We start from the raw sequence: 18,691 nt of genomic DNA on the forward strand, positions 1-18,691 counted from the left end.
AGAGACTGATACACTGTGGCACAATCAAAGGTAATGGACTTCTCCATTAGTGGCAATGCAGTGATCCTGAACAACCTGGAGGGATTTATGAGAAAGAACTCTATCCACATTCAGAGGAAAAACTGTAGGAGTAGAAACACAGAATAAAAACAACTACTTGATTACATGGGTCGAGGGGATATGGTTGGGGATGCAGACTCTAAATGAACATCCTAATGCAAACACCAACAACATGTAAATGGGTTCTGATCAAGGACACATGTAATACCCAGTAAAATTGCACGTCACCTACGGAAAGGGTGGAGGGAGGGAAATAATATGATTCTTGGAACCAAGGAATAATGTTCTAAATTGACTCAATAAATAAATAAAAAGAAAATGAATTGTATAGCCTATTAAAAACAAAAAACAAAAATAAAACAAAACAAAAAAAGAATTTCAGAAGGTACCAGCTTCAGGAAGAAGGTGATTGGGAGAAATTAATTGTACATTGTCTATCTCTCCCTCAGAAGTGGAGTATGGAAATAAAGTGTTATCATTCAGATGATAAAGTAAAGTCACATGGAATCCTGTCTTTCAGGAAAGGACTGAAAGAATCAGAGACCTGTAGATAAATCTTTTAGATATTTAGATGCTTAATAACTGAATGGATAGGTAGGGAAGAAAGGAACTGATCATAGGATGCTTGGATTTGGAAGAAACTTCACTCACCATCTATTTCAACACATATCCAAAATATAATTTCCTACAAAGCACATGACAAATGGTCATCCTGACTTTGCTTAAAGACCTCCAGTGATAAGCAATTCACTACTTTTGGAGGCAGGTTATTATACTTTGTAACAATTTGAGTTATTAGAAAACTTTTCCTTGCATCAAACCTAATGTGCTCTTTTGCAAGTTTCACTCATTACTTCTAGTTCTTCCTTTTGGGTCCAAAAAGGACAGCTAATCTTTATTCTTATAATCTTTCTATTACAAGTAATACAGCTATCATATTTCCCTTAAGCCTTATCTCTGGCCTAAACACCCCCAATCAAGGGCCCCCCTCATCACCTTCTTTTATTGTCCAAACTTTTCAATATCCTTCTTAAAGTGTAGTACAAATCACATTATTCCAGACTGATCTTGTCAGAGAAAATACAGTGAGACTATGTCACCTCCTTATTTCTAGAACTTGTGCTGCTCTTGGTACAGCCCCAAATCACATTTGTTCCTTGGCTGCCACATTTGCTTCTTATTGACTCATATAGAACTGGCAATCCACAAAAAATTTTAGGTTTTCTTCATATAAATTTCCACCTAACTATATCCCTCTCATCTTTTACTTGTGATAAGTCTAATGATATTAGGAGATGTTTCAGATGCAACAGGACATGGGCATGACCTTGCAACAATCTCTTTGAAAAGGATTCCCAAGTACTATGACTAAGAGCCCTCTGACCCAGTTATTCTGTGAAGGGGCAGAAGAGAATTCTTGGCTCAGGTTACAAAAAGCAAATCTCCATAAGATCTCAGGGAGACCAGATACTGGAGTGCAAAGTCTGAGCTTTAAAATTCTACCTGGGACTTTTTGTAGTATCAGTTAAGTGGGGACTGGTTTGAAAAAGTGTGGTACATTAATTTAATGGAATATTATTACTCTGTAAGAAATGACAAAAATATGACAAATACAGAGAAGCATGAAAAACTTAGAATTGATGCAAAGCAAAGTAGAAAACTACACAATGACTACGACAATGCTAATGGAAAGAACCACAAAGCAATACAAAATGAATGTTGCAAATTTACGAAGAAAAACTTGGCCTTAAAAAAGATATAAGCAAACTGTGTGTCCACAGGGGTAGAATATGGTATGTGTCAGATTTTTTTTCTGTGTATATTGATTGGTTTTATTCAATTTCTCTTTTAAAAAAATTCTTTATGCGGGATAACTATCCTAGAAAGGGGAGGGGAAGAAATTTAGGCAAAGCAAAAACAATTTAGATATAAATTTATCTGGGCAGCCCTATCCAGCACCCCTGGAACTGCTTAAGTCTACTGAGTTGAGAAAATTGTTGAGCAGAACATTAGGAATTTATTACCCAAAAAGAGAATGGATGGTCAGATACAGAGACTACAAAGAGGGTTAAGAAGTATTACTAATATTTTTCCTTTCAGATACCATCAAGAAAACACTCTTAGTCAAGGGGTTTTAAAGACTCAAGTTGAGAGAAGTAAGGATATGTGACCGTATAACTCCTGACTGAAGTTGTAATAAAGGGGACTTTGAGGAACAGTGGATATTACCATCTTACAATGGATGATGGATGAGGAGGGGAATGTTAGATTTAGATTGACAAATTGTTTAAGGTTTGGGAGAATAGATTTCAAAGAATTCAGCAACAAGCTAGGTAGGTTCATATAGCCAGAGACTATATAGGAAGTAATAAGTTCAAGAGAGATCAGTCTCTCAAAAGGCAGTGTAGTACAATGGAAAGACTGTTGGATGTGGCTGAGCAAAGCCCTTCAAGTTTCTAGAGCTATGTCCTCCCTAGAGAAATTAAGGGAATGGGCTAAATGGTTTCTGAGGTCTCTCTCAACTCTAAATTTATGATCCTGCTAATAAAGTTTTGATGATGAATCTGAAATTTATTTTGATGAGAAAGAAAAAGAGCAGATACCTAAAAAGCACAATGTCTAGACAGATTGCAAATTGACTCAGAATGTAAAAGGATGTATATTGTTGTTCATTAATATCCAACTCTTCATGACCCCAAAGATCATAGCATGCCTTAAAAAAGACATATAGTGGACCCTATAGGGCAGGAAAGATGAATACAAAAGAGTAATAAGGTCTTAAAAGAATAGGGTTGGTTTTCCCCCCTTTCCTTCTGTCTTACAACTGATACTAAGTATTGGTTCCAAAACAGAAGAGCAGTAACAGCTACACAATTGAAGTTGTGACTTGCCCAGGATCACTCAGCTAGAACCCAAGACCTCCCACTACTAGGCCTGGATCTCTTATCTACTGAACCACCCAGCTGCCTCCAAAAGAATAGTTTGGGGGAGAAAAAACTCAATTTTCAATAAACGCTCAAATTAATTTTTTTAAAGGCATAGGTTTTCTTTAAGCTTTTTTAGGCCAAGAGAAAGACCCAAGACCTAACAAAGGAGTTCTTAACCTTTTTTGTGTTACAGAGTCTTTTAGCAATCTGGTGAAACCTAAGGCTGTCTTCTCAGAATGACATCTGTTTTTTTTTATTATTTTTATTAATATTATCTGTTTCTTACATTACCATAGTGCCCCATATCTCCTCTCTTACCTTCTTCTAGACAATCATAGCGGATGCTATTTTTTAAGAGGTGGAAAAAAGTCGGCACAACTGTAATACATTGAAAAAGTCCAAAAACATATTCAATGTTTAAAATTTGTGGATCTCCCAACTCCACAAAGGGGTGGTTTGGGGGGTATCCTTGGCATTATTTTCTCATATCTTTGAGTGTTACTTTTTACCAATTTGTTATATTTACTTTTGGGGGGAGGTGTCTTGTTATTTCCATTTACATTATTGTGGTTACTACGTATATTTTCTTGGCTTTGCTTACTTTGTATCAGTTCATATAGATTTTTCCATGTTTCTGTTACTTATACACCGATTCTTACAGCATTATAATTCCATTAAATTAATGTATTACAAATTGTTTAGTCATTCCCTTGTTGATGGGTTTCTGTTTTCAATTTTAACTATCATAAAATGTGCTGCTATAAATATTTTGTAGTTTATAGAAACTTTTTTTTCATTGATGATGAGGTATAAATTATAAATCTAGTAATGGAGGCTCTGGTTCAGAGTACTGCCATTGTAGTCACTTTATTTGCATAATTCAAAATGGTTTCAACAACAATGTATTAGTATGCCTATCTTTCTGCAACCCTTCAATATCATTGCCATTTTTTGTCACCCCCCTCAATTTGCAGAGTATTAAGTATAATTGTTTTTTAATTCACAATTTAGGAAAATGCTAAATTTCAGCCAGAAGTTAGTGAAAATAAAGATGTATTTTTTTCCTCATTCAGATTCATGGGCCTCCTGAAATTCATTCCCAGATTTCTACTACTCCACTTCCCCATCATTGATGAACTTAAGAACTCCTGGGTTGGACTACTTGGAACAAATGGAAAGATAATAAAACAATGGAGAAAGCAGAACTATTCAATTCCCAATTTGCTTATTTTCTGGAACTAGAAGTCTTAATGTTGGAAAGGACAGAATGAAATGACTGAGGGAAGTGAGAACGTTCAGTTGCCTTCATAGGGTTTGAGTCACTGTCCTGGGATGAACTACTCCAAAGGTACTTTGAATGTGATTGCTGAACTGCTGCTTTTGAAGAAGTGTTGGAAACAGGGGTATCTAGGTGGCTCCGTGGATTTAAGGGACAAGAGGTCATGGGCTGAAATCTGGCCTTGAGCACTTTTTAGTTGTATTATCCTGGTCAAATCATTTAACCCCTGTTGCTTAGCCTATACCACTTTTCTCCCTTGCAACCAATACACAGTATTGATTCTAAGATAGAATGTAAGAGTTAAAAAAAAAAGTATAGGAAATACTCTAAAGGAATGCCACAAGAGTGCTTGGGGCTCAAATCTGTTCAATTTTGTCTGAATATTACTAATGACAGTTTGCCATTATAAGTGTATAATATATATTACCTTAACTAATTCCCAGAATAACCCTGTGAGATAGGTGCTACCATTTCTGTTCCATAGATGAAGAAACTGAAGTTCAGAAACAAAGCTATTTGCCCACTGTCAAAAAAATTTGTACCCAGGTCTGCATGACTTTAAGTCTAGCACTCTTTCAATTCTAATAGGGCATGCTTACCAAATTTGTGGAGGACAGGAACCTGAGAGGAATAAGAATATGGATCATAGAATTTTATTATTTATTTTAGCTTTTTTCCTTTAATTTTCATCTCCAAATTCTCCCTCTCTACCTTCAAATTGAGAAGGCAAGAAATGATACCCATTAAAAATGTGAAATCATGGGAAACAATTCTATATTAGCCATGCTGTGGAAAAAAAAAGTGAAAAAACCCAACATGCTTCAATCTGCAAAGTTGATGATAAAATTTTATTTATTTCTAAAACCTTACCTTCGATCTTAGAATCAATGCAGTGTATTGGTTTCAAGGCAGAAGAGTGGTAAGGGCTAGGCAATGGGGGTTAAGTGACTTGCCCAGGGTCACACAGCTGGGAAATGTCTGCGGTCACATTTGAACCCAGGACTTCCCATCTCCTGGACTGGTTGTCAATCTGGAGCTGCCTCTAGATGATGGGATTTTAAAAGATCTCAGGCTAAAGTTTAACTAGATGAAATTTAAGAGGAATAAATGTAAAGATTTGTATCTGAGCTGAAAATTTTAGTTGCACAGATTGGGACAGATGAGGCTAGAAAATATCTCATGTGATAAGAGACCTAGGTATTCTAATGAATTTAAAAGCTCAATTTGTCAGCAGAATGTTGTAGTAATCAAAAAAACTGGTCATATTAGGTGTATTAAGTGATTATACTGTCAAGAGAGAAAATAGTGATAACTATCTCACATATCTTAGCTACAACACACCTGGAGTGTTCAGCTCTTAGTAATACGTTGTAGAAAAGACATTGCCAAGCAGGAGCACATCCATCAAAACAGAATAGCAGAGACTTCATAAGTACTGGTTGTTAGATAGTAATAAGTACTTATTAGGCATCTTTAGCCTGAAGATGGAAGTTGCATTACTGTCCTGATTATCTGAAAGATTGTCATATGGGAGAGAATTAGATTGACTACGTATGGTGCTACAGACAGGACTAGGACCAGTGGACAGAAGTTACAGAATGTCAGATTTGGGTTCAACATACAATCTCCTGGGGTAACCCAACTTTGGAGTTAAGTTGCTAAATGGATGTATTTAAGTGAGCTAAAAAAGCACTCTTGGAGGATGTCTCACACAACTCATAATCTTGGTTAATGTTGAATTGTTTCAGTCATCTGACGCTTCATGACCCCATTTTGGTTGGGTTTTTTTTTGTAGCAAAGTTACAGTAGTTTGCCATTTGCTTCTCCACCTCATTAACAGATGAGGAAATAAAAGCAGGGTTAAGTGACTTACCCAGGGTCATACAGCTAGTGTCTGAAATCAGATTTGATATGTAGATGGGGCTTCCTGATTTCAAGCTTAGTGTTCTATTCCCTGTAACAATTGGCTACCCCATAATCCTGTTAGTCCTTTATAGTTCAGATAGTGAGCCTGGATATCTGCCAGTAAGAAGCTGTAGTAATATATACCTCATCTCTTCCAAATCTAAAATGCGACACTATGAAGATTTCTACCTTTATGCCCAAGATTCACGTTGTACAAAGACACATCTATCTCTAGGGATGTAGCTGTGATAATTCTGTGTGTAGTTCAAAAAGTTAGTCCATCAGGCTAATATTACAAACTGGGGGATAGGAGTGCCCCTTTGTAATAAAACTGACTACTACTAATGGAGGGAGAGAGGGGAGGAAATCCAAAGGTCTGAAGCTGGTAGAATGACTTATTCTGGTTAGTTGTTTGCTTTAACCCCCCAGTGCAGCATAGTGACCTCTCCTGACTCATCCTTAGGCCAGATACCTAGGATTCCTCTAAATGTTTAGGAGTCTTTGATTCTTTAAAATATTTCATTAGGAAACACCATTCCAATTACATTGCCTTGAAGAATTCAAATTCTAAATTGTAAAAATTGGAGGAGAATCTACAGTTCATAATCCTAATACAAGGTATTTACAGATCTATGAATCTCATTACAATCCAGGAACTGCTTAAGTCATTTTACTGACTCATAGGGAAAGAGAATATTAAACAAATAAACATTGTTATTTGCTTTAAAGTGAGACAGAGAATGAAGACTAGCCAAATCTAATAAGAAACAAGGGTGAATGGGGAAAAAAGCTGTCTGGTGTGATGCCAGTGACACTGACTGCATCCCCTGGTCTATATGACTACTTTTCTGTGATACCTAGTGAACCAATTACTTCTCTCTATCTTTCCCCCTTCCAGATCTGAACAGAAAGGTAAAGCAACAGGTCTCATTTAGAGCTAATATAAAACTTAGATGCCCATGGAATGGAAGAGTGATACAATGGCCAAAAGGAAGCCCCAGGAAGCAAGAAATCCACAATGGGTCTGTATTACTCTGATCCAATTTGCAATGTGAACTTTTCCCATTTGTCTGTTTCCCTAGAGTCACTAACAAGCTTCCCCTCAGGAAGCCCCCAAGGGCCTTTTTAAACTGTGCTGGTGTCAAAGGCAACAGGGAGTCAGAAGTGTGGCTAGGCTGAAGATAACAACTTCCAAGAAGAAACAAATATTGGCAGCAGTAGTGAGAAAATGCCAAGACCAGATGGCCTTGGATCTGAGTACAATCAAAGGAAGTCTAGTTCCACAATGCCTAGGGTCTGCATTAATGAAAGGACAGAGTGCTCTAGAGTGTGAGTGCAAAGGGCCCAGGCCCAAACTTAGAAGAACCTACATTAATGAAGATTTGCATCAGGAAGCCTGTGCTTTATGCATCATCCTCCCAGACCCCTTGCCCCCAACAAACAGGCCTGGGCCAAGTTTTATGAAAGGTTTATTTCTGGTCCCAGGCTCCCAGGCCACCCTAGGGCTGGTGTGACAGTTTCTACAGACTGGACAGGCACCCCAGAGTCCCACCCACAATTAAATTAGGGGAAACACCACCCTGGCTCCAGGGCATAGAAAGAGACAGGCAGAGGCTGGAACAGACAGCATGGCACCCCTAGTCCTTGTCCTAACCCTCCTCAGCCTGCTCTCCTTTGGTCCTAAGACCCTCCCCTTTCTCCCCAGGCAGTTTTGAAGGGAGTGGAGGGGGAGGACACTGAGGGCAATGCTGTTGGCTGAAGGATTCCCTAGTGATGCCAGCTCAGGGTAGGGCCCTAGGAGCCCTGCTATTGGCCAAGGGAAAGACCCAGGAGTGATGCCATTGGCTCAAGGGAGGGCCTTGGGAGTGATACCATTGGCTAGGAAGAGGGCCCTTAGGGAAAACAACCATTGGCTGTGGGGTAGTGGGAAAAGATCTGGAAAGTGAGGCCAAAATAGCTGACAGAGGGGCAGTTCCTTGGGCATCAGAACCAAGTACTGTTGCACCTGGTCCAGTAGTTGCCCTACCTGGTCCCCTCTCCTGGGGTATGCCTTCCTTTACCACCCACAAGAAGCTATGGTCCTAGGAGGGAGATCCTGGCCAAGGAAGGATGAAGGAAAAAGGGGAAGTTTACATTCTTGCTTTCCCTGTCCCAATCTATTCCCTATCAAAAAAGGCTTCTCTCTGCTCCCCTAGTGGGCTTATTGGAGAAGAGGGCACTTATTCCTGTTCCCCTCACCCCCTCCTAGGGAGGAAGTACACTGATCCTCCAGCTAGGAGGGATTCTTGGGGACGGGGGCGCCAATCCAAGGGGCAGGCCTCACTGCTCCTGTAGCCAGGAGTGCTTCTTGGGAGTGGAGGGCTAGGTCAGGCCATCTCACTGCTCCTCCAGCCAGGAGGGTTTCTCAGAGCCTGGGGGCCGAAGCTTGATGTTGAACTGCTGCAGGGTCTGCTCAAGTTGCTGCTGGTTCCCAGCGAAGTAAGCGGACACGGCATTGTGGAAAAGCAGCAGCTGTTTGTGCATCACCTTGATCTGGGGGCATGGATGGGGGTCAGTTGGGAGGAGGTGGGAAGAGAAAAACATTGAGAGGAGTTAGGGGGTAGGGGTGAGGGGGATGGTTTAGCACCTTGTTCTCCTCCAGAAATTTGAGCTTGATAGCCACGTCCCCACGAAGTTTCTCATACTTCTCACGATGTGTCTGGAATGTGGCCTGGGCGCTTTCAAGTCGACCTAAGGTCCCTGCATCCCGTGGACCCAGACTCAGTTCCTCTAAGTCTGTGCGGTATGCATCATACTCCAGTCTAAGAGAATTAAAGGTAATACATGAATAAAACATAGGGAGTAAGGTCTAAGGCATCCTGATCTTCAGCACTCTACCCACTTCCCACTCCAACCTTCTGGTGTGTGCCTTCCTACCTGGCAGCTTCATACTGCTTGACAGTCATAAGGGTGTCCTCCATGGTCTTGGTGACCAAGGTGTTGATACTGGACACAAAAAAGTTGACAGCCCCCAGCAGAGTCTCCCCATTTTTACATAGCAGCTTTTGTGTCTCTGCATTATAGCCAAATTCCTCCTGTGGGTTGGATAGACATCAAAGCCCTGAGGTCACAGTTTGCCCCTGGCCCCCAGTCGCCCTCAAAGTGGTAGAGAGGTAGGCACACACACCTGGAGCTCAGGGGACTTCTGGCTGAGGTCAGCGAAGGCATCACCCAGGGCATGCTGAGTCTGCAGCAGGCTGTAGAGGTGAGCAGTGAGAGCCCGGCCCAACTGAAGAATACTCTCATACTTGCGCTTTGTGTCCCGTAGCAGCTCAATCTGTAGCTCCAACTCTAGGTCCACGGTGCGTGATCCCCGGCCAAATCGCTCAGACAGTAGCTGCTTTGTACACTGAGCAGGCCCCAGGTCCCGGGTAGTCAGAGGGCCCTCCCAGAGACAAAAGCCCCGCCCCCACCCTGAAAATGGAAATCCTTCCCACCTCCCAGGCTTCGGTGACTATGAGCCCCTGGATAAGCAAGGGCAGGGGCAAAGGAAGGAATGGGATCCAGGGACTAGGACAGGGGGCTGAGAAGAGGTAGGGAATTAACAAGAGGTAGGCTCTGAGGGAACCCATAGGACTGAGGGGGCTGAGGGGACACAAGTCCCACCTTGTAGGTGTTGATGCCCCACTTCTTGACAATGTCAAACTTCTCCCCAGCAATGCCCCGGGCTACCTCGTCACCAGGGCCAGCAGGGGTTGCACTGTGAGGCTGCTGACGGCCAGGCCCTAAAGGATAAAGTTCTGTGATCTGCATGATAACCATTTCTGGCTCTACCCAATCCTTTCTTACTTTACTCAATAATTCCTTAGGTCTTCACCACCAATATTTTCTCAAGCTCTCTGCCTCATACCTGTGGGTATAAGACCGTCAGCTGAACCCCCATAGCCTCCGGACACAATGCTTGTCTCATTGAGGTTTGGTCCAGACACCATCACCTGCTGCAGGTCCTACAAAAGGCCAAGAGGGAATAGGGAATGGAACAATTAAGTAGAGACACAGAAATGAAGAATGGAGGACCCATGGGGGAATTTAGAAAATTCAGGAGATAGGAAGATAATTAGATTTGGAATAACTTTGGGATGGCAGAAAGTGGAAAGATTGGAGGTCAAGGACTATGAGTTGGAATGGCTAGGTTATGCCTAATGTTCAGGTACAAGAGAGATTGGAGGATGAGTTGGAAGTTGGAGTATTCAAAGGAGTACTAGGGCATGGTAGGGAATCCACAGATGGAATGACATTGTGAGGTTTAAGAGAGGTAAAAGCATGTTTGGGGGCACAAGGAAATTGAAGAGTAGGGACAGTATTAATGGAACACAGTAGGAAAGTCAGAGAATGGGCTCTTGGGTAAGGAAATCAAGACATGGTTGGCTGCACCGGGGATATAAGCACACAGCAGTGCTTGAAGCAAACAGGCACCCACCTGCTCAAGGCCATCATCTTCAGGAAGCCGTCCAGCCTCACCATTCCCGTGGATGGGGATCTCCATGGTGGCCGCTTTCCCCAGGATCCCGTCAGTCATGGCTGGGGATGGCCAAAGTTAAGGTAAGGACATCTATTCTTGGAAAACATTTTGTTTCCCACTGACCCAGGTGTCCCTCACAGGACTCAGGTGCATTCCTCCTTCAGGAGCATTCTGCCCTGGATTTGGGTAAGTGTCCCTCCTCCCCCCCATTTGGCTCAGGTAGGCACTCCTCCTCTCTCCGTGGCTCAAGTGGGTGCCCTTCTTCCTCCCTCTCTTCTAGGCGCAGGTGGGTGCCCCTCCTCCCCTCCAAGTCTGGGCTCAGCTAGGTGCCCCTCCTCCTCTGTTAAGCCCTGAGCTCAGCTGAGTGTCCTTCTCCTTCCCTTTCTCCCCTGGGCTCGAGTGGGTGCCCTTCTTCTCCGGGCACAGGTGGGCGCAGCAGAAAGCTCCCTCCCCCCATTGACTCAGGTGTGAGCCCTCTTCCCCCTAGGGCTCAGGTGTGTGTCGCCCGGCCCCCTCACCTCTGGCTAGGCCACGCTCCCTTTACTTCCTTTCCTCTCTCCCGGCTCCCGGGAGCCTCGCCTGTCCCTGCCCTGCCCTCGGGGCGCCGGGCCCGGGGCCGTCCTGGGACCTCGGGCTCCGGTTCCCTTCGCGCTCCTCGCAGCAGGTCAGGGACTCAGCGGAAATGACGTCCTCGACCGGGCAAATGAAGCCAGCCGCGTTGCTCACCGCTAGGGCGGAAGTGACGCACCAAGCCGAGACACGCCGCGCAGCGCCGTAGGCGGACTAAAGAAAGCCGCGTGTGATACGGAAGTGACGTAGGGGGGCCTGCGCCGTGGGGTGCCATGGAAGCGCAGCAGCAGGCGACGGAGCATCAACAGCAGCAGCTGAGAAACGTGAGTCCCATTCTTTGAGTGGCTCTTAGGCCTGGTGTGTGCCCAGCTCCTACCCCGCAGGCCTCCGCAGCCTGAGTAGCCACAGTCTGGGAGAAAGGGGAGAGATTCAGCATGTTAAAGAGAATTCAGGCTGCGCGGCCGGTATTAGAGCATGCGCGCTTGGGTGCATACTCAGTCCGGGGATCGTGGGCTGCAGGATGAGCAGCCTGGGTGGCCCAGGGCAGAGCAGAGGAGCCTTCAGAGAATGCTTAGAAAGCAGGGACCCCGAAAGCCCTGAATTTTTCCCTTTTCCTTCTGGGACTGGCGTCTCCCAACCCCACCCCCTGATTACTGCTGCTCACACTTAACTGCATGGTTCTGCAGCCTCGGGCTCTTTTCTCCGCCCTATTATTGGAAAGAGCTCTCGGTTCCGAAGTTTTATTCTCATTCTCCGGTTGATTCACTGTTTGACCCTGGCAGGTCACTCGGCCCCCTCCGAGACAGTTTTCTTATCTATAAAAGGAAAGGAAGAATTTAACGAGGTAATCGTTAAGATCTTCATCTAAGCAGCTTCTTTAGATGGTCCCTCTCAGGGACTTTATCTACTTTCTTATTCCGAATTCTTTTCTTTTCCCTCAGCTTCGGGACTTCTTGTTGGTATACAACCGAATGACAGAACTGTGCTTCCAGCGCTGTGTGCCCAGCTTACACCATCGAGCACTAGATGCAGAAGAGGTGTGTAAGAGGTTTTCCTGCAAGGAGGTGGGGAGTGCTTCTCTAAACTGAAGAGGGAAACGGTAACTGTGGATGGGAAGTTCTCTTGGAGAAGAGGGAGACTGATACCAGCCTTCTATTTTCCTCCTAGGAAGCATGCTTGGACAGCTGTGCAGGAAAGCTGGTCCACTCCAATCACCGCCTAATGGCTGCCTATGTACAGTTGATGCCTGCCCTGGTACAGCGTCGCATAGCAGACTATGAGGCTAGTGCAGCATTGGCAGAGACAACTGGATCTCCATCAAATCCTGTGGCTGGCCAGCATGGGGCTCCAGGCCCAGAAAGCTAGGGGATTTCTGTTCGCCTACCATCTTGGGATGGAAAGCTCAACATAGTGCTTTCTGGCCTCAGGAGTTTGTGTAGCATGTCTTGGGCAACATAGGGAGGTTAATGGAGGCATCCTGTGTCAATTACACCTCTGCCCTTATGCCCAATTACACAAATGCCCATGTGTCATCACCTCAGGGGCCTGATGTTTCCTACAAAGCATACTCAGGCAAAGGGAGAGTAAGCCAAGGATACCTTCTAAATTCAAAAGGAAATAGTTCAAAGGACTAGGACCAGAGGTGACTGAATGGAGAGAATGACTACCTGAATCTTCAAAAGGGTTAGAAGATAAGAGAAGGAAATATTTATTAGTTCATTACAATTATAACTATCTTTCTAATCCCTTGTCACTGAAACCCAGCTATGGCATTTCTGTGAGTTTGGAAACATCCCTAACTATGTACCTTTCCCCTTGCCTGAACCTGCCTGTTAGCAGTAAAGTCCTTACAAGTTTCTATGGACTGTGTGTGCTTGCTTCAGGGGAAACAGGATAGGAGTTGTTTGAGACTTCTTATTCTCTTGGACTGGGGATCTAGGATAGAGAAAAGGTTAGTGCCTCAAAGTTTTGGCCTTTGGATTCAGGAAGCCCAGAGCTGTTGGAGAAGTTTCCTTAGACTTTTTGTTTGTTTCTTAGTGGCTTATTTCCTTTTAAAATCTCCACCTGTACTTTAAATTCTATTCTTTTGGCCTCTCCTCTAAGACCCTGATTCACCTGTCACCCCTCTTCTCTCATTCCTATACAAACATTTTCTCCTTTATTTCTCTGACTCTTAATCTCCTAAAAAAAAAAAACTAAAAAAAAATTTTTTTTTAAATGTGTATTGGCTCCAAGGCAGAAGAGTGGTAAGGGCTAGGCAATGGGGGTCAAGTGACTTGCCCAGGGTCACACAGCTGGGAAGTGTCTGAGGCCAGATTTGAACCTAGGACCTCCCATCTCTAGGCCTGGCTCTCAATCCACTGAGCTACCCAGCGGCCTCCTAAAACTCAAAAATTTTGCCTGGACTTTGCTACTCCCTTCAGCTGTTATTTCTTTACTGTCAAACTCCTAGAAAGAATAGTCTATAATAAACTTTTCTCAGCACTATTTTCTCACCCACTTTTCTCACAACATTATTTGATACCCTGAAATCTGGCTTCTATTCCCAGAACTGTACTGAAAAGTTTTTAATTATTTTATAGCCAAATCTAAAGGTCTCTTCTCCTTCCTCTGATTTTTCCAGTATTGGACAGGGGCCCCCATAATTTTTTTTTAACTACCTCACCTAAAAGTGACATTGTCAAAACTTAAGATTAATATTTTCTCCAGACTTCTAATTTCCCTATTTCTATAGTTGCTACTATTTTCCTATAGATAATGAGGTATGTCTCTTGAGTCATCTTTTACTGGTTTTTCTCTTAAGCTGAAACTGTTTTCAAGGCCTGACTTATTTATGTGATGTCCTTTGTAACCGCTTCATCTCTAATTCTGATACTAACATTCTAAGGCACATATCACCTCTCATTTAGGCTGTGATATAATCTTAATAATCTACATCTTCCCTTTCTAATCATTCACACAACTGTCAGAATAATCTTACCAATGATAAAATGTCCCTGCTTTAACATAATCTATGACTCCCTGTTATCTGCTGATTAAAGTCCAAACATTTGGCATTCAAGGACCTCAATGATTTGGACCCAACCTATCTTCTTAGCATTGTCTTCCATTGCTCTTCTTCATTTAACCCTATATCAAAGTCACCCTGGATGACTTGTTCTGCTGGAATATGCCAGACTCTTTAAGATTGCACATAAACCATGCCCAACACTAGGAATGTTCTGATCCACTTTTTAAGACCCAATATAAATACAACCCAAAAAATTTACCCTATTAACTTAAGTAGAAGTCTTAAAAATGTGTCCCTTTGTCTCTCTTGGCACTTTTATATCATACTATTAAAACTTGGAGTCAAGACCAAGGCCTCAATTCAGACTCCTGGTTGGTTGGTTGGTTGGTTGGTTTTTTAATCCTTACCTTCTGCCTTAAAATTGATAGAGAGTATCAGTTCCAAGGCAGAAGATTGATAAGGGCTAGGCAATTGGGGTTAAATTTTTCGGTTGGGGTCACACAGGAAATGTCATTGGCCAGATTTGGACTCAGGGCCTATCTCCAGGCCTGGTTCTCAACTGAGCCCCTAGGTTCCCATTTTTAACTAGCTGTGTAAACAATTGGCAAGTCTCATTAAACCTTTATGAACCATAATCTATTGAACTAGATAATATTTGCATTACCTTACCTCATGGGATTATGAGGAAGGTTACAGATATGATATATGCTATTTGAAAAACTAGGAACTACCCATTTGGAAATGGCCGCATTGAATTTTTTTCAACCCTTCTTTCTTAGAAGCAATATGGTATATTGGTTCCAAGGCAGAAGGGTGGTACGAGCTCGACAATGGGGGTTAAGTGACTTGTCCAGGATCCCTAGGAGGGTTTGAGAACAGATTTGAATCCTGGACTTCCTGTCTCAATCCACTGCACCATCTAGCCATCCCCACTGCATTTAATTATGATTTAAAGATGAGAAGTAGCATGGCATAGTAGATAGAGAGCTGGGCACTTTTAGGAATCCCCACCTCTAAAACATAGTAGTCTAAGATAATACGTTGCTGATAAGATTCCAGTCCACATCGATGAAATGAGTTTCTTCAGGAGTTCTTTTCACCAGTGAAACCACAAGTTCGGTTACTATCAATTCCATACTATAGTACCATTAACACAAAGAAATAGGATAGGTAGTTGGCCTGAGATCTCATTGGTAGGGGAAATCCTCCTTGTAAAAAGTCACATCAGTACTTTTATCACTTAAGAGGTTTATTTAGATAATTGCCTATAGCACTGAGAGATTAAGTGACATTTATCCACGATCCTACTGGTAGTATATATCAGAAGCAAGTCTTTAATTCAGGTCTGGCTCAAGAGATTGATTCTATGAGGCCCATATGCCTCTCAAATAAGAATATGAGGAATTACAAATATGAACTCATTCAAAGAGAGGTCAGAATAAGAACACTGGCTAAAAGTTAATGGAGTTTTAGAAGTAGAAACTCAGAACGCAATACACAGTATTGATTCCAAGATGGAAGGTAAGGGTTTTATAAAAAAAAAAAAAGCAGAAATTCAAAAGAAAGTAATATTTTCAATTTCGCTAGTTGTTTTTTCTTAATGAAAATGCAGATAAAAATTAAAGTGTTTATGTGGAAATTCCATATTTGGGTTGCTTGTTCATTAGTAAGTGTGAAGTTAATTTAAAACAAGATGTGTACTATTATTCTTATGTACATATGTGTTTTATCTGAATTCAAGGACCATGTTTTCATTCTTGTCTCTTCATTGCTTATCACGGTGCCTTGAAAAGCACATATTGGGTGCTTAATAAATTATTGTTGAATGTATTATTTGTGTATGTCTTATTTTTCTATAATAGCATGAAACTGGATTTGTATTAAGAGCTCAATAAAGACTTTTTGAATCATTTACAACCTCCTGATTGTCCCTAAGTATATCAAAAGTCTGGGAGGAGGGAAGGGTTCATTAGCAAAGACTCCCCAGTGGAGAAGAGTTTGGTGGGGTGGGTGCTGACAAAATGGAAGACCATTCAGCCATAGTTTAAAACAGAAGTTAGCAAACTGGCACAATGGCCAAATCCAGTCTGCCACCTATTTTTATACACCCAATGAGCTAAGAATGGTTTTCACATTTTAGAAAACAATAAAATTGTCACAGGCCATTCAAAAAGAGGCAGTAGGCTGCATTTTGCTCCCTGGGCAATAGTTTGCCAACTCCTGGTTTAGAGGCATCACTGACGGAGATAGTCCTAGGAAGTGGCTAGTAGAATATCTTGTTAGAACTAGAAGGGATATGTTAAGAAGTAAATTGAAACCTAGAAAAGAGGTAAGATTATAGGGAACCTAGAAAATCAGACTGGGGGAAAGGAGAAAGTAGACATCTGACTAGAAGATGGGCAATTTAAAAAATTTCAACAAACTGCCTTTTATCTGCAAGTAATGTGACAGCTTCTGGAACCATTACCTACATGGCATGGAGGAATGGTATAGTAATAATGGAAGATGTCAATTAAGTATCAATTAGGATCATTCATTTAGATTTGGAAGGGACCTAGGAAATCATCCAATCCAACCCCCTTGTTTTACTGATGAACAAACAGGTTCAGGTAGTAGATAGCATGGTAGAATCAGGATTCATATGCAGGACCTCTGACTAAATCTCTCAGAGCTTTCTGCCAAAAGTAGGACATCTGCTAAATCCTTGGGTTGCCATAATAATCTCATTCTTCCAAGGGCAATAAGCAACAATGGGTACTATTATTTTGGACTTGACTATAATTAGGAAGAAATAATTTGTTCCTGAAGTGGAAATATTGGGAACTTTAGGGAGAGTTGACCACTTCAAATTAGAATTTAATAGAAGACAAGAAAGATGAACATAAACTGATGTATATCTTGGGTTTGGGATGAATAGATTTTAAATGGTTCAAAGGAGAAGTAGGATCCTCTGAACTAAAACACTATATGTAGAAAAGTCAGCCCCAAAGGGATGTATAACTCAAATGAAATTTTTGAAAATATAGTTCTCATAGAAACAAAAGGAGAAGCATACATAAGGAACTCAAAAACAATTTTTTGAAAGAGACTAAAATAATGTGCTTAAAAAAAAGTCAACATGAAGAATCAGTAAGCAATGAGGTAATAACTAAGCCATGACAATAAATGAAATTTTCATGAAAATGTAAATGTTGCAGGGCAGAGGTCACAGGGCTGATCCTTGGGGAACATCTGCATTAAAGAATCAGAAAGAGGATGTGAAGCCAGAGAAGGAACAGCTTGAAATGTAGTAGGAAAGGAAGCTATTGACAGAAAAGCTCCATAAACACCAAATTATTTATAGCAGCTTTTTTTTTTTGTGGTTATAAGGAACTAGGAACAAAGTAAATGCCCATTGATTTGAGAATAGCTAAACAAATTATAAACAAATATTATGGGATATTATTTTGTTTTTAAGAAATGGCAAGTGTGATGACTACAGAAGAACATGGAAAGATTTTCAGTTAATGGTACAAATTGAAGTAAGCAGGGCCAGGAAAATAATATATACAATGATTACAGCAATTTAAGTGGAAAGCACAACCAAAACACAACTAAATAGAAATGGAATACTTTGAATTATAAAGAAGCTTCACCTTAAAGAGGAGATAGAAGCCACCACCTCCTGTGTATTTCCTGGTCAGGGTCTGTGAGTATGGAACACTGAATCTATCATCAATTTTTTTCAGTGTACTGATTGATTTTGATTATTTTTTTCTTCTACTTTTTTTTCTTTTAAAAATTGTTATAATGAATAGCTTTCAAGGAGCAGGGAGGGGGAGAGGTTCAGAGAGAAATCTGGACAATGTAGAAACAAAAGCTATCTAGTATAAGCAATATGGGTCTTGTTTCACAACATGATGAACATGGAAATATGTATTATATGTACAATCTATATCATATTACCTGCTTTTTTCAGAAGGGGGGAGGAATGAGAGGAAGAGAGAGAACATGGATTGCAAAATATCAAAAAATGAATATTAAAAATTATATTGACATAATCTGGAAAATTTATTATTTTAAAAGAAAATAAATAAACATGCTAAAAAAAACCCAAAAGCTATTACGAAAAATCTATTTGTAAAAAGTTGACAAGCATTTATGAAACATTCACTGTGTACTAGGCACTGTTGTAAGCACTGGGGACACACAAAAAAAGATAAAAAGACAATCTGCTCTTAAAAAAATAATTAATTTGTTCATTGGTACATATAATCTGGAAAATTTATTATTTTAAAAGAAAATAAATAAACATGCTAAAAAAAACCCAAAAGCTATTACGAAAAATCTATTTGTAAAAAGTTGACAAGCATTTATGAAACATTCACTGTGTACTAGGCACTGTTGTAAGCACTGGGGACACACAAAAAAAGATAAAAAGACAATCTGCTCTTAAAAAA

At 41.4% G+C, this 18,691-nt stretch overlaps 2 protein-coding genes across 3 annotated transcripts; one reads left to right on the top strand and one right to left on the bottom strand.

Annotated features, from left to right (window-relative positions):
• Positions 1-7,623: 7,623 nt before the first annotated feature.
• Positions 7,624-11,333, bottom strand: ARFIP2 (ADP ribosylation factor interacting protein 2). The gene is made up of 8 exons (XM_001363350.4): positions 11,191-11,333; positions 10,631-10,731; positions 10,061-10,157; positions 9,817-9,935; positions 9,338-9,559; positions 9,088-9,245; positions 8,798-8,972; positions 7,624-8,703 (listed from the first exon to the last, which is right to left on the bottom strand). Exons 2-8 carry the CDS (start codon positions 10,727-10,729, stop codon positions 8,548-8,550), a joined length of 1,026 nt encoding a protein of 341 aa, XP_001363387.1. The 5' UTR covers positions 10,730-10,731; positions 11,191-11,333; the 3' UTR covers positions 7,624-8,547.
• A 93-nt stretch (positions 11,334-11,426) lies between these two features.
• On the top strand, positions 11,427-16,082 carry TIMM10B (translocase of inner mitochondrial membrane 10B). 2 transcript variants are annotated; one of them, XM_016433342.2, is made up of 4 exons: positions 11,488-11,565; positions 12,025-12,086; positions 12,184-12,279; positions 12,410-16,082. In XM_016433342.2, the coding sequence occupies exons 3-4, from the start codon at positions 12,214-12,216 to the stop codon at positions 12,605-12,607; spliced, it is 264 nt and encodes an 87-aa protein (XP_016288828.2). In that variant the 5' UTR covers positions 11,488-11,565; positions 12,025-12,086; positions 12,184-12,213; the 3' UTR covers positions 12,608-16,082. The 2 variants fall into 2 exon arrangements, with proteins under 2 accessions (XP_056651090.1, XP_016288828.2); XM_056795112.1 differs by lacking the exon at positions 12,025-12,086 and having other exon boundaries at positions 11,427-11,565.
• The last annotated feature ends 2,609 nt before the right edge of the window (positions 16,083-18,691 follow it).

This window comes from Monodelphis domestica, chromosome 4 (assembly GCF_027887165.1).
Source record: "Monodelphis domestica isolate mMonDom1 chromosome 4, mMonDom1.pri, whole genome shotgun sequence".
In the NCBI taxonomy this organism is placed as follows: Eukaryota; Metazoa; Chordata; class Mammalia; order Didelphimorphia; family Didelphidae; genus Monodelphis; species Monodelphis domestica.